This window comes from Protopterus annectens, chromosome 5.part1, assembly GCF_019279795.1.
Source record: "Protopterus annectens isolate FY-2018-M chromosome 5.part1, PAN1.0, whole genome shotgun sequence".
Lineage (NCBI taxonomy): Eukaryota > Metazoa > Chordata > Ceratodontiformes > Protopteridae > Protopterus > Protopterus annectens.
The window spans coordinates 685824689-685841281 of NC_056736.1; the positions used below are offsets into that span (position 1 = coordinate 685824689).

The 16593-nt window shown below is 37.8% G+C and overlaps 1 protein-coding gene across 7 annotated transcripts in view; it reads left to right on the forward strand.

Annotated features, from left to right (window-relative positions):
* POSTN (periostin) overlaps nt 1-16593 on the forward strand; it is a 218761-nt gene that overhangs the window by 69289 nt on the left and 132879 nt on the right. For all 7 annotated transcript variants that reach the window (XM_044073314.1, XM_044073316.1, XM_044073317.1 and 4 more), the window contains exons 5-6: nt 5562-5726; nt 13555-13701. In XM_044073314.1, the coding sequence (XP_043929249.1) occupies nt 5562-5726; nt 13555-13701 (312 nt within the window). The remainder of the gene's footprint in view (nt 1-5561; nt 5727-13554; nt 13702-16593) is intronic.

Sequence of the window (16593 nt, forward strand, 5' to 3'; positions counted from 1 at the left end):
ACAAATGCACTCTATAAGCACTTACACGAGTGCATGGATCGTGCTATCCCTAACAGAACCAAGATGCTATCCACCAAAAAAAGGAAGCCAATCTGGTGGTTTTCTGACATAAACAAACTCTACAACAGAAGAAAGAAACTGTTTCAAAAAAGAGTAAAATCCCATGATTGGAGGAACTCCCTGGTCAGCCTCAGTAAGAAGCTGAGATCCCTCATAAAATCCTCCAAAGCTAGTTATAAAAACAAAATTGCTACTGATTCTAAAGACAACCACAAAGCATTCTATAGCTATGTCAAAAATCTCAATGGCAACACTCAGATCTGCTCTGAGTTACAGCACAATGACACTAAATATACAGAACCAACTGATATTGCCAACATCCTGGCAGATAGGTTCAGTGCTAACTTTACCCCCCTCTCACCCCCTAAAGGGCCCATCTTTATACCGGAAGAATGCAAAGTTCCTGTAATCATGGCTGCACAGGTAAAAACTTCACTCTCCAAAGCCAAGAGCACAGCATCCATGGGACCTTACAACATCCCAGGCTGCCTTCTACATGAACTACAGAATGAACTGGCACCCCACCTAAGTACCATGTTCAATCATAGCCTCACCTCAGGCTTTGTGCCCATTGAGTGGCGCACCACAACGGTTGTCCCACTCCACAAAGGGGGGGGGGGCACAGCAGACCCCGGGTACTACTGTCCCATTAGCCTGACGAGCCTCGTCTGCAAGGCCATGGAACGTATCATCATGGAACTTATAAACAAAGACATTGGAGATCTCTCCAAACCCTGGACCCCACACAGTTTGGGTTTGTAAAAGGCAGATCACATCTCCTAAACCTGATAGACTTCTTTGAAGTAGTCACCAAAGCCATAGATGAGGGTAAGGTGGTTCACACAGCCTATCTAGATCTCGCCAAGGCGTTCAACACCAACCCCCACTCTGGAATTATAGATAAACTCACTAACTAGGTATAAATCCCTATGTCACAAGATGGGTTGCCAACTGGCTTACTGAAAGAACCCACACTGTGAAAGTAGCAGACTCCAAATCAGACTTCAGACCAGTGACAAGTGGAGTACCACAGGGTTCAGTCCTGGGTCCTCTCCTGTTTGGTATCTACTTCTCTGAAGTACAGGCTAACACAGAAGGTCTTTGGCTAACTAAATTCGCAGATGACTGCAAACTAGGAGCCATAATTGAAACTCCTAATGATGTGGACATCCTACAAAAGGGGCTCACTGAGACAGATGCCTGGTGTCAAAGACATGGTCTCAAGCTCAATGCCAAAAAGTGCATTGTCATCCCCTTTGGTAAAATTCTGTACCCATGAACTACCACATAGGCAGTAGTCTACTTAACACTGAAAGTGTGATAAGAGACCTTGGGACACAGGTGGACAGTAGTCTCTCCTTTGATAATCACATCGCCAAAGTGGTCAGGAAATCCTTCTACATGGCACACCTCATCACAAAAGGTTTCTCATTCAGAAAAAAAGAGGTCATTGTTCCCCTCTACTCATCACTCATTAGACCCATTATAGAGTACAACACCCCTTTTGGTATGTACCTCACAAGACATCTACAGCAACTGGAAAGGCCGTAAAAATACCTCACAAAGAGGATTACTAGCCTCAAACAGATGCCTTATGCAGACCGTCTCAAAAAACTCCAGCTTTACTCCGTCGCATATCGCCTACTCAGAGGCGATCTCTGCCTAACATACAAAGCTATGTTAAACCCAGAGCTGTTGGACATGCTCCACTTAAAGAAATCCCAATCCCTCCAAGCTACACGCTCTAGGGACCTAAACCTTGAAACCACAATAAACAGAACATGCTGGAGGGATAGATTCCTGTCCCAGAGACTTCCCATACTCTGGAACAGACTACCTATCTATGTCAAACAGAGCTCCTCATTAGCACTCTTCAAGAAAAATCTTGATGATTGGATGGGTAATAGGAAATTCACCCCGGGGATCACTTTTATGGTTCTGCTTGACAGGGGCACAGGAAAATAATTTTCTTGGGTGGCGAAAGCCAGGGTACATTTTTGGCTAGGCTTGTATAGGCCCTAGGGCCAATAGCCTAGTACCTACCTATGAACCTAATTAGCAGCTTTAAACACATAGCCAAAAAAATTGAGTGCAAATTTAAAAATAATCGGAGACACTTCATCTATTAACCTGACAGGATGGGGGACTGAGTTAACATACATGTTCTGAATGAAACCAGTTTATAGCTTTCACATATAGAATGACATTCATCTTAAGCCACTACTATCATGACAAGTTAAGATGCTCAACTAAAATCCAAAACAAAATTTGCGTTAGTTGAGAGGTATAGGTAGGAGCAGATCAACTATTTTGAATGGGCATCCACACAAGAGTTGAACCGCACAACTATAAAGTAATAAAACTCCAGAACAGTGACCAGCTACCCTATTTTTTGCACTCATGCGCACCAATTTCAGCAGATTTCTAGCTCTAAAGCTTCCATCTCCAAGACAAGGGACATTGGCTGTTTAAACGGAAGATGCTCTAGGATTGTGTACCCCAAGAACCACTAACAGCCTACCTGTAAGCACCACACACATCTGCATTCACTCATAGCAAGCCACTACACAACACATAATGTATATCTGCTATCCCACCACCGCAGGAGATCTGGGAAATCTAAACAAAATGGAGGGACACAGACCCCGAGTCAGACATCTTCCCTGACTATTGTTCTCAAAAAATGAATAAAAGGGATAATTTACTAACTTACTCTCATTGCACGCTCCTCAACCGTCCACATTCCCACAGAAACCAGACAAACTCTGCAGCATGCCAATGTCTCTCACTCTCAAAACAACTGCCCCATGCAACTGCCATGCGATCACCACAAGCACTCGCTAGTGAATTGGATCTGTTACCTGGCAATGGAAAAGCACTCAAAATAAGTGTCAACAATGTAATAGACCACGTAACAACAGATCCACAACTACATTGTGAGTTCTCCCATGGCCCAACAAGGAACAAACCTGTTCACATATTTCACCATCCCAGGCAATCACGAAACACAACAACATAGTAAACTAACCTGTCAAATCCCATAACGGGCACTGTTCACTGCCAGTCTTCAAGGAGCTTTAGCCCTCCCCACAGCATCATTTGCGCAGTTGACAGAAATAACTGTAAAAACATGCATTGCACAGCATAAAGTCTATCCACATCATCGAATATACAGAACCTTCATTATTGTATCTCTAAGTTTACAAACTAGCCTGGCCAAACATACATCCTTTAACTAAGCAGTGCACGACTTAACAGTAAAGCGATGGTGTAAATACATACAGTGCACTCACTGATGTATAACACAAACTGATCTAGACAGGCACCTTCCTAAAAACTGAAACATTTTCTAACCATAGAAGACATTAATATTTAGTAAATAAATAATATGAAAGAAAAAATATCTCAACTAATCAGACTATTTAATCAATTGGAATAGACAAGTGAAGTCAGAGAATGTGAGATGGAAGTTCTCGTCAGTAACAACTATAAAGGTGTATATACTTATGCGGGATAAATGTGTGGGATAGATAGTACATGAGTTATGTTGATAATAGGTGAGGTTAATTTAGTTTAATCTACCTATAACTGTGTGTAAAAACATTTAATTCTTCATATTCCTATATTTTAGGATGAGAGCTTCCATGTTAATTATGTAGATTCTATTTTAGAGGAGAGACAACATTTGTTAGCTCGAGGCTATTTTAAACAAGAGTGACAGTAAACAGTCATAATGGAATGTTAGAACGCTAAAATTGAGTAAAGTATTAACTAAAGTCTAAATTATTAAAACTAAAGAAATGCCCCAAAAAGACCGAGTAAGCACAGTAACTGTAACGCAATTTTATTAATAATCCAACAGCGTTTTCTATTGGTTTGGAAAGTCTAAATTATAATATATTGTAATAAATGTATTTATAAATCAGAAACCATTTCAAATTAAGAACTGTATAAAGTATAAATGCACACAGCATACGTTTAATTGCTGCTAATGAAGCAAAAATCAAGGGTGTCACTTGAACAAGATATTATTATTATACGAGTTCTTAGTAAGTAGCTCTATTAAGGACCATTAGAGAAGTCTAAACATGAAATATAAGATGTAATCTTAGTAAGGTTCAATCAGACAATGTAAGAAAACATTCTTATAGGTGTATGTTAGGTAAAAATACATACTTTTTTGAATGATTAGGAGTGAAATCAAGTCCTAGTTGATGCTTTGAGAGAAGTAGTGACTCCAGACTTTCTAGGATCAGTTTTCAGTTTCTTCTTTCTCATATCAGTCCAGTTATTTTTCTCAGAGGTTCTTTATAAAGTGGTGGAAGATGACCAATCCATGTCTTCTGGAACTGCAGTTATGTTGTTGTTTTTGATGAAAGTTTTAGCTTCTTCGATATTGTTGAATGTTTCTTAAGTCATTTGAATAAAGGATTCTAATTCTTGCGGGGAAAGCAAGTGGTGCCTTTATTTTATTTTGTTTCAAAAATCTCACAAAAGGCCAGGTTTTTTCCTTAGTTCCAAGACTCCAGAAGAATAGTCATTGTCAAATCTAATTTGACTCTTATTATATGTCAATGGATGACCTCTCCAGGCAGATTTGAAAACAAGTTATTTGTCTAAATAAGACAAGAATTTCACAATAATAGATCTAGGAGGCATATTGGAAGAAGAAGAAATAGGTTTCCCTGTAGCTCTGTGTACTCTTTCTATACCATTTGATAGACCTTCCTTTAGGTCTAATATGTCTGGAAGCCAAGAGTTAAGAAATAAAATTATGTCCTCACCTTCTGTTTTTTTCAGGAAGACCAAAAATTCTAATGTTATTTCTCCTTTCTCTGTTCTCTAAATCATCTATTTTACTGATTAGCCAGGTATTCTGTTGTAAAAGAGATTCACAGTGAGTTTCATCTTTCTTAAGTCTCTCATCTATGTCACTTAGAGAAGTTTCCATATCCAATATTTTTGATTGTTGCTGCTGCAAGATTTCATTAAGGACATCAGTCTGTTTCTGACAGTTGACTTTTAGATTTTCAAGGTTGTCTGTAAATCTGTCCATTTTGACAGATAGTTCAAGTAGTGTGGTTGACATCAGCTGAATTTCCTTTTTTAGTGAAGTTTCAGAGTGTGAAGACTTAACAGTTGCTCATTTCTGTATTGAAGACGTTATCTCCAGTTTATCTGACAGGATAATTTTGATAAAAATGCATAAAATTTGGTATTGTTATAGAATTGAGGTTCCTTAATAAGAATTTACTACTTTTGAAAAATAAAAATGATTCTTTTCCTGAATTCTGGTACTAGATTGTGGAGCTCATAAAAGTTGCTGTTACCAGTTAGCCATCTAGGCTCCGCCCCCCTGTGTTTTAATTTATGATAGTGTTGTCACGTGAATGTAGTGAACTTCAGCCTTTTGAAAGTAACACTGGCCAAGAATACCAATATGGAAATTAAATCTGTGTGAATTATTGCTGAACCCAACTAATCTATCGATCTCTTTGCAGGAAATACGCGATGCCTTGCTCAGTAATGTAAACGTTGAACTGCTGAATGCTCTTCACTACCATATGATTGACAAAAGAATGATGACAAAAGACTTGAAGAATGGTCTTGTTCTCAAGTCAATGTACAACGATCTTCCTGTGCTCATTAACCATTATTCCAGTGGGGTAGGTACCTAGTGTTTTAATGACTCGTTTTCATTTGAATATTGTTCAACATAAAGGATTCATTCTTTGTCAAACTATAAAGTTTTTTTTACATATAAATGAAAACTAATGATTTAATAAACATTTGTTATCTTATTTTGAAAGGGTGCACTACATACATGTGGATCTGAGGAAGGATCATTATAAGATCCAAAAGCACTTATCCTGTTTTTATTTATTCTTTTATTAAAGTGTGACTTCATTATTCATTACGGCTTGCTGATTTCAGCATTACTGTGGATTTCTATCATATTGAACTAATCTGGCTGTGGTGGCTGTGTTGATTTTACACATTATTTGTTTTTTGTTACAGAACAGAGTTTTAGTGGGAGGCTTCCTCTTTCTTGTTCATATATATATCTATATATATATATATGTATATATATATATATATATATATATATATATATATATATATATATGGATCTACTACTATTCACCAAAATCACATTTCACTGAAAATCAGATTAGAGTGCACTTTTCACAGAAAGCTCATTTCACCGAAAACACAATTCACCGAAACACATTTCATCGAAAGTTGTAGATGGCCTTTATCCCACTGTAGTGCGACCCTGGAGTTAGTATATATAGTAAAGGGGGTGGGGGGGCACTGCCACATATTTTATGTATATATTATTGTCAAAGAATAGTAATATATTGCAATTACATGTATTTATGTCTATAATTCAAAATATTTAAAATATGTGAGGGCTATGCCCCCACACCCCCCATGTGGAGGGTGGTGCCCCCCACCCCCCCTTACTATATATACTAACTCCAAGGTTGCACTACAGTGGGGAAAAGGCCATCTACAACTTTCGGTGAAATGTGTTTTGGTGAATTGTTTTTTCGGTGTAATGTGCTATTGGTGAAAAGTGCACGGTCAAATGAGTTTCAGTGAAATGTGCTTTCGGTGAATAGTAGTATATCCATATCTATATATATATGTGTGTGTGTGTGTGTGTGTGTGTGTGTGTGTGTGTGTGTGTGTGTGTGTGTGTGTGTGTGTGTGTGTGTGTCTGTGTGTGTGTGTATATATATATATATATATATATATATATATATATATATATATATACACACACACACACACACACACACACACACACACACATATATATATATAGGTGTCCATGCATAAATTAAATCTTACTGATATTGACCTATGTATTGCCAGACTGACTGTGACCAACATATGCACATAGTTGACAGCTGTGCAAGCTCAACAATCCCCAATGTAGTGGGATATGCCCTTTCCCTGGGGATTGTATGATCTTAGCATTGGTTCTGGAGCATGCTCTGTAGTGCATTGATGTGTTTTTGTCAATGTGCTTCAGCAGTGCATGAATCAAGTAGTAGTACTAGATTCGCATATATATAAAATGTATGTACCCATGTGCAACTTACAAAGGGCAAAACTGCAATTCAGATTGTAGCTTGCTACAAATCACCATCCCTGACCCAAGACACCCACTCCTTGTTCCTCGAGATACTGGAAAACATGTAGGTCCAACCGAACACCCTTATACTGGGTGATTTCAATTACCCAAACATTAACTGGGAAAACTACAGAAGCACTAATACCTTTGCTCAGCGCTTCTTCGAATATATAAACTCAAATGCCCTGGACCAGCCATGAGAGGTAACAATATACTGGACCTGGTTATCACCAACATGGGGATAAATGCTCCACAACTGTGGTAAATTCCTCATTGGTCATATCAGACCATAAACTCATCACCCTAGATATCCACATACTACCCTCAACCCCTCCCAGGGAAACCATGGTAAAAAACTTCTCCAAAGCAAACTTTATGCTACTCAAGACAGAGCTGGCAAATTTTGTTACTTCCACGCAGAATGTAAATATGATTGAATCTGCTGTATCCTACACAAAAGCACTCTACAAGCACCTACATGAGTGCATGGACCATGCTGTCCCAAAAAAGACCAAGACCTATTCCTCCAAAAAGAGGAAACCAGTCTGGTGGACCCTCAGCCATAAATAAGCTGTACAATAGAAGGAAGAAATTATTACAAAAAAGAGTAAAAACCCAGGAATGATCCCTAACCAACCTTAGCAAAAAGCTAAGAACCCTCATAAAAACCTGTAAGGCGAACTTTGGAAGAAAAATCGCAACAGACACCAAAGACAAGGTATTTTTTAGCTATGTCAAGAACCTAAACTGCAACACTCAGATCTGCTCTGAGCTACAGCATAATGGTTCAAAGGTCACAGAACCAACTGATATAAGTTCAGTGCAAACTTTACCCCACCCTCGCCACCTGGAGGGCCCATATCCATACCAGACGATTGTGCTGCCCCTGAAATCACAGACACCCATGTGAAAACAGCACTCTCAAAAGCAAAAAACACAGCATCCATGGGACCTGAGAGCATCCCAGGCTGCATGATACATGAACTCCAAAACAAATTAATCCTGCACCTTAATACCATGTTTAACCACAGCCTCACCTCAGGCTATGTGCCCACAGAGTGGTGCATGGCAACAGTCACCCCACAGAAAGGAGGTGCCACCACTGACCCTGGGAACTACCGCCCCCATCAGCCTGATGAGCCTAGTCTGTAAGGCCATGGGGCTCATCATCATGGAACTCATAAACAAAGACATCAGGAACCTACAAACTTTAGACCGTACCCAGTTTGGGTTCATAAAGGGACGGTCATGTCTCCTCAATCTTTTCGAAAAGGTCACTGAGGCAATATATGAAGGGAAGGGGAGTCCACACAGCATACCTTGATCTTGCCAAGGCCTTCAATAACTTTCCCCACTTGGGAATTATAGACAAACTCACTGAGCTAAACATAAACCTCTACGTAACAAGATGGGTTGCCAACTGGCTCACAGATATAACCCATTCGGTGAGAATAGGGAATGCTATATCAGACTCCAAACCTGTGACTAGTGGAGTACCGCAGGGCTCAGTATTGGGACCCCTCCTGTTCGGCATCTATTTCTCTGAGGTATAAGCAAACATGGAGGGATTATGGCTAACAAAGTTTGCGGATGACTGCAAACTGGGCGCCATAATTGAGACTCCTACTGTTGTAGACATCCTTCAGAGGGGTCTCACTGATACAGATACATGGTGCCAAAGTCATGACCTCAAGTTAAATGCCAAAAAGTGCGCTGTCATACCTTTTGGGAAAAAACAAGTACCAATGAATTACAACATAGGTGGCAGCCCACTTATCACAGAGAGTTTGATAAAAGACCTAGGGACACAGATGGATAGTAACCTATCCTTTGACAACCACAGTGCTACAGTGGTTAGAAAATCATTCTACATGGCCCATCTTATCACAAAGGGGTTTGCATCTAGGAATAAGGACGTTATTGTCCCCCTCTACTCATCACTCATAAGACACATTATTGAATACAATGCCCCGTTCAGGATGTACCTTACAAGACATCTGCAACAACTGGCGAGGCCTCAAAAGTACCTCACAAAGAGGATAATTGGCCTTAAACAGTTGCCCTATGCAACGAGGCTAAAAAAACTCAAACTATACCCGGTCACGTACCGACTACTCAGAGGTGACCTATGCCTAACATACAAGGCTATGGCAAATCCCGAATTGCTGGAAATGCTCCACCTAAGGAAAACCCAATCCATCAGAGTTACATGCTCAAGGGACATTAACCTGACAGCAACAATAAACAGGACTTGTTGGAGGGACAGATTCATGTCCCAGAGACTCCCCTTGCTCTGGAATAAGGTCCCCATATATGTGAGACAGAACCCCTCACTAGCTCTCTTCAAGAGGAATCTTGATGAGTGGATGGGAAATAGGAAATTCACCCTGGGAATCACGTCTGTGGCCCTGCTCGACAGAGGCGCAGGTAACTAAACCTCATGGGAGGCGAAAGCCAAAACATTTTGGCTAGGCTTAATTATGCCCTAGGGCCAACAACCTAGTATCTACCTATGAGCCTATAAACCTATGTGTATGTCAATATGTCAATATATATATATATATATATATATATATATATATATAAAATGTGTATGTGTGTATATATATATATATAGACACACACACACACACACACACACACACACACACACACACACACACACACACACACACACACACACACACACATGCACACACACACACACACACACACACACACACACACACACACACACACACACACACACACACACACACACACACACACACACACACACACACACACACACACACACACACACACACACACACATTTGGTTTACTGTGGCATTTTCTAACCCAGTAGCATAGCTAAGGTGGGTGAAGGTGGCAACTATCCAGGGTGAAAAAGTGCAAATATTGTATAGTAGTTAAACTGGAGCAATGTTGCACTCTGTTTGTGGTTTAAACTGTTGAAATTGCTTGCTACATTTGTGGCAAGCAGCTTGCTACAGTTTAATAAAAAAGATTATTTTCTTTGTTTTTATTTTTTATTTTTTTAGTATAATGTGAGGAAGGAGAGTCAAGGCAGGGCACAGAAATGGGACCTGATTGGCCTCTGCATTTTAGAAGCACCAGCACCTGTTAGCTGACTTTTTTTTTTTTTGCTCTTCCATTGCATGTATCTGTCCAGCTTCCTGTTTGGTGTGCCTGATTTGCTCTTCTATTGAAGAGCTGAGGCAGGTGGAAGTAAGTGTGTATCTATGTGTCTTAACCTGTTTTCTCAAGCTGGCATTAATAATTTTGGTAATATTTGTTAGTATGGCACAAAAATTGTGTGCTCTGAGAGGTAGTATATTTAGGAATGTATGTCAGCTGTCATGCTAACATAATTACTTTAAAAGGATGATAGAAGAGCTGGATGCCAAAAGTAATATCCTTTGGTTTACACATAAGAATCCTTTGTTACTAAGAATATTTGAGCAATACACTTCTTTTCTTTGTACCTGACAAACACTGAGGTAATTGTTTTTTTTTTAAACTACAAGAGTAAAATACATTATTTTTTGAGAAGTGATAGAAAAATTAGCATACAACAATTTACCATTTATTTACTTTGAAACAAAATAACTACATGCAAATTTTAGTTTGAACTGGATGAATCTTGTTTGTAAACATTTATATGTTCATAGGTAAGTATGAGGCTATCTGCCCTTGTAGACCATTTTAAGCCTAATCAGTTTCCCTTTTGGTGCTTGAATAAACCTATCCCATTTGGTGTTAGATTGGTCTTACCCATTCCATGGTCAATAATTATGTATTACCCCTAGTGAGAATAACTGGGATCGTACCATAGATAATTTGAGGTGAACCATGCATGAAATAAAGCATTTAGAAGCTGACTCTGTCCATTAGTATTACAGGGGACAGTTCTGGAGTAACATTTCTATTAGCCATCCATATATCTAAGTTGCATTTGAATGTGAACAGGGATGAACTTTGTTTTACATGGATGGGAGGATAGGAGTCTGTTCCAGATCAGTGATGTCCACTGTGGGATGTACATGCCCCTCCAAACCTTTCAGCTGATGTTGCAGTAGAGGTTTGGATCCATATACCAGGTATTTCTGATGCCATCTGACATGCTCATGTGTAGTAAATCCATCAGTACTGGGTTGGTGGATGCCTTGTATACCAGACACAGGTCATCTGTTAGCAGTCTGTAGGATACCGAGTATAGTGACAGGGCTTTGAATCGGTCCATTTAAGACATATTCTTTAGTCCTTGTATACTTTTAGTAAGGTATCTGCTTTTAATTTCTCCAAGTCTTTAGTCGTTTGGGTTTCTAATACCGTGATGGGAATGGACCTCATTCCTAAGTCAAAGTACAATTAAAGTTCATGAAATTAGTATTGTTTCACTCTTTGATGTTAGCCAAAAGTGCTCTTCGCAGCACCACAATGTGCCCAGTAATGACTTCTTCTGCAATTTGTACAGTGTTACATGAATTGGTAACATATCTAAATACAATTGTAAATTCTTTTTTATAAGACCAGTTGCTCCTACTACTACTGGAACTGTCTGGGTTATCTGTCTTCCTCATGGCTCTCATTTTTACCTGCAGATCGAGGTATTTTATGACTTTTTGTCTCTCTGTACAAAAGACACTGTAGTCACTGGGTGTGGAGATTTCAATGATCAATGCTACTTTTGTCTTCTTTTCCTGGCCCACTATATCCGGTTTTCTAGGATTTGTCTTTTGAACTGTTGGTGATCCCATGTGATATAAACTTAATCATTTTCTGTGATTCTTTGTGGCTCATGTTTCCAGTGTTTTTCAGCCACTTTGATATCATAATATTTGCACAATCTCCAGTGTAAGTCTTGACACATTACTATGCCTTTCAGTATACAGTCCCTCTGACAAGGTGTGTGACTGTTTCCAATTTGGTTTTGCAAAACCTACATATGTCTGTTTCTCCCACATGTTCAAAGGACTTTGTAAACCAGCATGTACGTAGCCCAGTATCTTGGGCTGCCAATATTAACCTTTCATTTCTTGATGTGAGTTCACCTCTCCTTAACCATTCCTGCATTTGTTCTTGATCAACATGAGTCTCTTCCCGAAGTTTTCTATACTTGCAACTATATTTATGTTTTTTCCACATTTCTTGCCTTGTCTTCTGATCCTTCACCTTATATTCTTTCTTTTGTTTTTTAGCACATTCAGTTGCTGCCTGTTTTTTATCCACTTCTGGTTTGATTTCCATTCCTGCTTGACGTCAATATGCTTCTGCTAAATTAAGCAGAGACGTCATCTTAGATTTATTCTCCTCATGTTTCAAAACTTTCACTATATTTGGATCTTAAGGTATCTCTGTGGGTATTCCAGTTGTTACATATGAATGGACTGATATATGCCAAGCAGGGCATTATACTCAATGACTGGCCTAATAAAGCCTGAGTAAAGGTAGACAATGACATCTCTAGATCTAGACATAATCCTTTTGTTTATAAACTGTGCACTGTAGAAGGAATTTCTGATGACAGTGGACACATTGGTTGAACATAAATTCCCAAATCCTGAACGACTGGGTTAACTCTTATTTGCACTGATAAGGCTTACAGAATCAAGAAAGTCCAATGGCAGAAAACTCAAGCCCAGCCAATAGGAACGAACAGTATTACTTAGCAGTAATCTATGGTGATTTAATTTACTATGTTAATTATTAATTATGTCTGTCTACATAGAATTTGATGAAACACTACTGTTGTAATTTCATCCAAAATCTTTCTACAAATTATTTTAACAGCATTTGTATATATTGATTCAGCAAGCTGTGGTTAAAAAGTATTAATTAATAAAAAAGAATTAGAAATACATTGGGTGTATATTATGTTATCAAACTTTTAAAAGTTCGAATGTCATATGGTCGACACCATATGATCGAACTTTTAAAAGTTTGAACGTTTCAATGGAGATCTCCATACAGTGTGGAATGGGAAGACTTCCCTTTCCTACACTGTAGTGCGATCTCAGAGTTGGTATATTTGAAGAGCAGGGGTTGTGGGGTGTGCAGAGGGGCTTGCCCCCTGCTTAAATCGGTCAGGTAGGGTTTTTCTGTTGTTTATTTATTTTTTTTATTTTTTTGAACTTTTAAAAGTTTGATCATATGGTGTCGACCATATGATATTCGAACCTTTAAAAGTTCAGTCATGTAATATACGCCCAAATACATTTAACTGATTATTAAAGAATGCAAAATAATGTCATGTGAATTGTTACTTGCATTTCTTTTGCTTACACAACCTAAAATTATTCATCATTCATTAACAGATATTTTCTATGCATTAATTTTCTTTTTTAGATTGTTACAGTAAACTGTGCTAGACTTATTCAAGCCAACCAGATATCAACGAATGGAGTCGTGCATGTAATTGATCGTGTTATCACTGCAGTCGGTAATACTATTGAAGATTTTATCGACTCTGAAGACGATTTGTCGTCTCTTAGAGTAAGTAAAACAATGAACTAGAAATATATTTTTTTTCAATAATCATTTTCTAACATCGTGATTTAAAAGTGATTGCTGTGTACTTTGCTGGTACCATATATATTTCCGAAAATGTTAAAATATGGAAATCTGTGTAGTTATAAGGATATCCTATCAATCTTTCTGGCATTTTCCATTTCTTCGTTTACTTATATGAAAGGGTAAAATCTACACTGTTAAAGTGCCAAACCCTATTTGCTCTTAACCTTGCATGACTACATTTATTTTTATGTATAATTGTTGAAATGGATTATTAACTGCACAGATTTCATTAGTGTGACCTTTGTTTACAACAGTCACGTATTTTGGCACACACAGACAGAATAATATTTAAATGATTTTAATTTATGTATTGCATTTGTTTACTGGGATGGTTTGGCTGGGCTTAAAAGACCAATTTCAGCAGCGGCCTGGGGAGAAAAGCTGCATAGAAGAGATGTACAATAGAATACAAACAATATGATAAAACTGAAATTATTACACTTTTCAAAAACAATACTCAGAATGATCAGGATATCACCTGAATACAGTTCTAGAATATTACTAGGGTATGTGCTCACAAGATAGAGAGTTGAGGAGAAAAACAACAGCTGTAATATACCAACTTTGCATAGACATTTCACAATCATTTCTAATGCTGCATTAGTCATGAATTTCAGAGAATTAAACTTCATAAATTCTTCATGAAATATATAGGATAATGTGCTTCTTGGATAATATCGCTGATACTTTGTTTACACAGTGAGCACACTAGACACTCTTTTTCCAAGAGTAAACCAAGAGAGCGTTTTGGTTAGCTGACTTGCTCAAAGTCACAAACTAAACTAATGGAGAATAAAGGAAGTAAATGGAGGATAAAGGAACTAAATGGAGGATACATGGATGAAGCTCTTTAGCAGCTCCTAATTGCCTGTGTGTTAAATTGCCAGGTATACACCCAATGGTACATGCAACCAACAGTAAGAACATGTCTCTCTCTTTTTTTTTAATATTCAAGAGATTTTATTTTGGTAATTTTTGAATCATTACACTAAAAAAAATTTATCCTTTGTTTACTGAATAAGTCCCACTAGGCTAGTGGTCTCTTTTCAGGGGAATCTTTTCATAGGAGGATGCATTTGTATGTGGTGCATTCTGCTTCCTGCGCTCGTTCTGGCATGATGGCAGCTTGGAGAAACAGGAAGGCAAGTGGAGTAAACATGAAGGTCAAAAAGGAAGATAGTAAGGGAGATGGAGTTTTTGGTGTTGTTATTTGAACAGCAGATATGATAGACCAGTCAGAAAAGGAGTCAGAGATGCAGGAAAAGCTGAGATTTGAACATGATGCATCAAAGACAGGGGAAAAGGCAGTTGACACTTTTCAAAGCAGTATTGATGTGGCAAAAGCAGTGGAGACTGATTCAGAAGAGTTGTTCTAACCGAAGTTGTACAAATCTAAATTTGTAATACAAGGTTATGTTGTTACAACCCTTCAGTCGGGAGGGTTGCGGGATGATATATTGTTGGGTATCGTTGATGAAGGTGAGCCAGAAGATGGTAAGGACATGTCGTGGGGTGAGATGATGGGCAGGATATAGAACGACAAAATGCAGCAGAGTAAAGGTATGAAGGCTGGAAAAAAATCCTGTGCTGAAACGGTCAAAGAAGGGATGCATGGCAAGAAACGAGAATAAAATAAGTCTGAAGAAAAAGAAAGTGTTTAAAGTGTGGATTGAACAGAAGGATGATATAGAAATGGACAGATATAAGGTATGAGATGAAGTTATTAAGAAGGTCGGAATCAAAACTAATGGGGTAAGTGCATTTATCCATATTAATAAAGAGACTTTTGTGACATCATTTTTGAGACTGGGCAGATAATGGAAAGATTTATAGAAGAATACAAAAAAAAAAGAAAAACTGTGCACCATGGAACTGATATGTACTTAAAACCTCTTTTAGGGAAACTAAGGAAAAAATAATATTTAATTCAGAACTGAAGTGGAAAAAGAGACTTTAAAAAAGCATTTATTATATGTATTTAATGACATTTTGAATTTATCAAAAGTGTGTGACAACAGAGATTTATGGACTGGGGAGTGGGATTGCAATGTGATATTGTAGCTGGAAAATGACAGCATTGTACATATTCCAAGCGTTATTAATGTTGAAGGTGATACAGGCCTGGTTAGATATTGGAGACAACCAAAATGGTGTTTTTTGTGTGGAAAAATAGATAATCTAATTAACAAATGTGAAAAAAGACGATTTTTTTCACGTGGGGGCATAGGACACGATGCAAAAAATTGTGAATCGATATGTAATAAATGTGAAAATGTAGGACATTTGGGGGAAATGTGAAGAAAGGAAAATGAAGTGAAACTGGATGTTAAATGGGGAAAAGAGGTTATGACATTATAACAAGATCATGTAGAAATGAAACAATTTTATAAAGATTTGTCTGCATGGTGGTTACATTTTAAACTGAAATATAAAAAATGTAGTAACATGAGAAAAGGAGAAGTTATACATGGAAAAAATAATATATACGAATTTAAAGAATTATAGGATTGATTTATATTGAAAAAGTGGAGAAGGAATAAATACAGAATTGGAGACCAATTGTGTTAAATAATACAGATTATACGATTTTTATGAAAATATTGCAAACAAGGATAGAAGAAAAAGTAGGCAATGCTGTAAATGAACATGTGTTTGGCATAAAATGGAAAAAAAGAAATTCAAATTCAAATTCAGGATTTATTGTTAATAATTAAGGAAACAGTAGATGATATAGTAAGTTAGAAATCTTCAGGCAAAAGCAATGGTAGGAGATTTAAGCAAAACATTTGATTTAACTCATCACTCAGTATT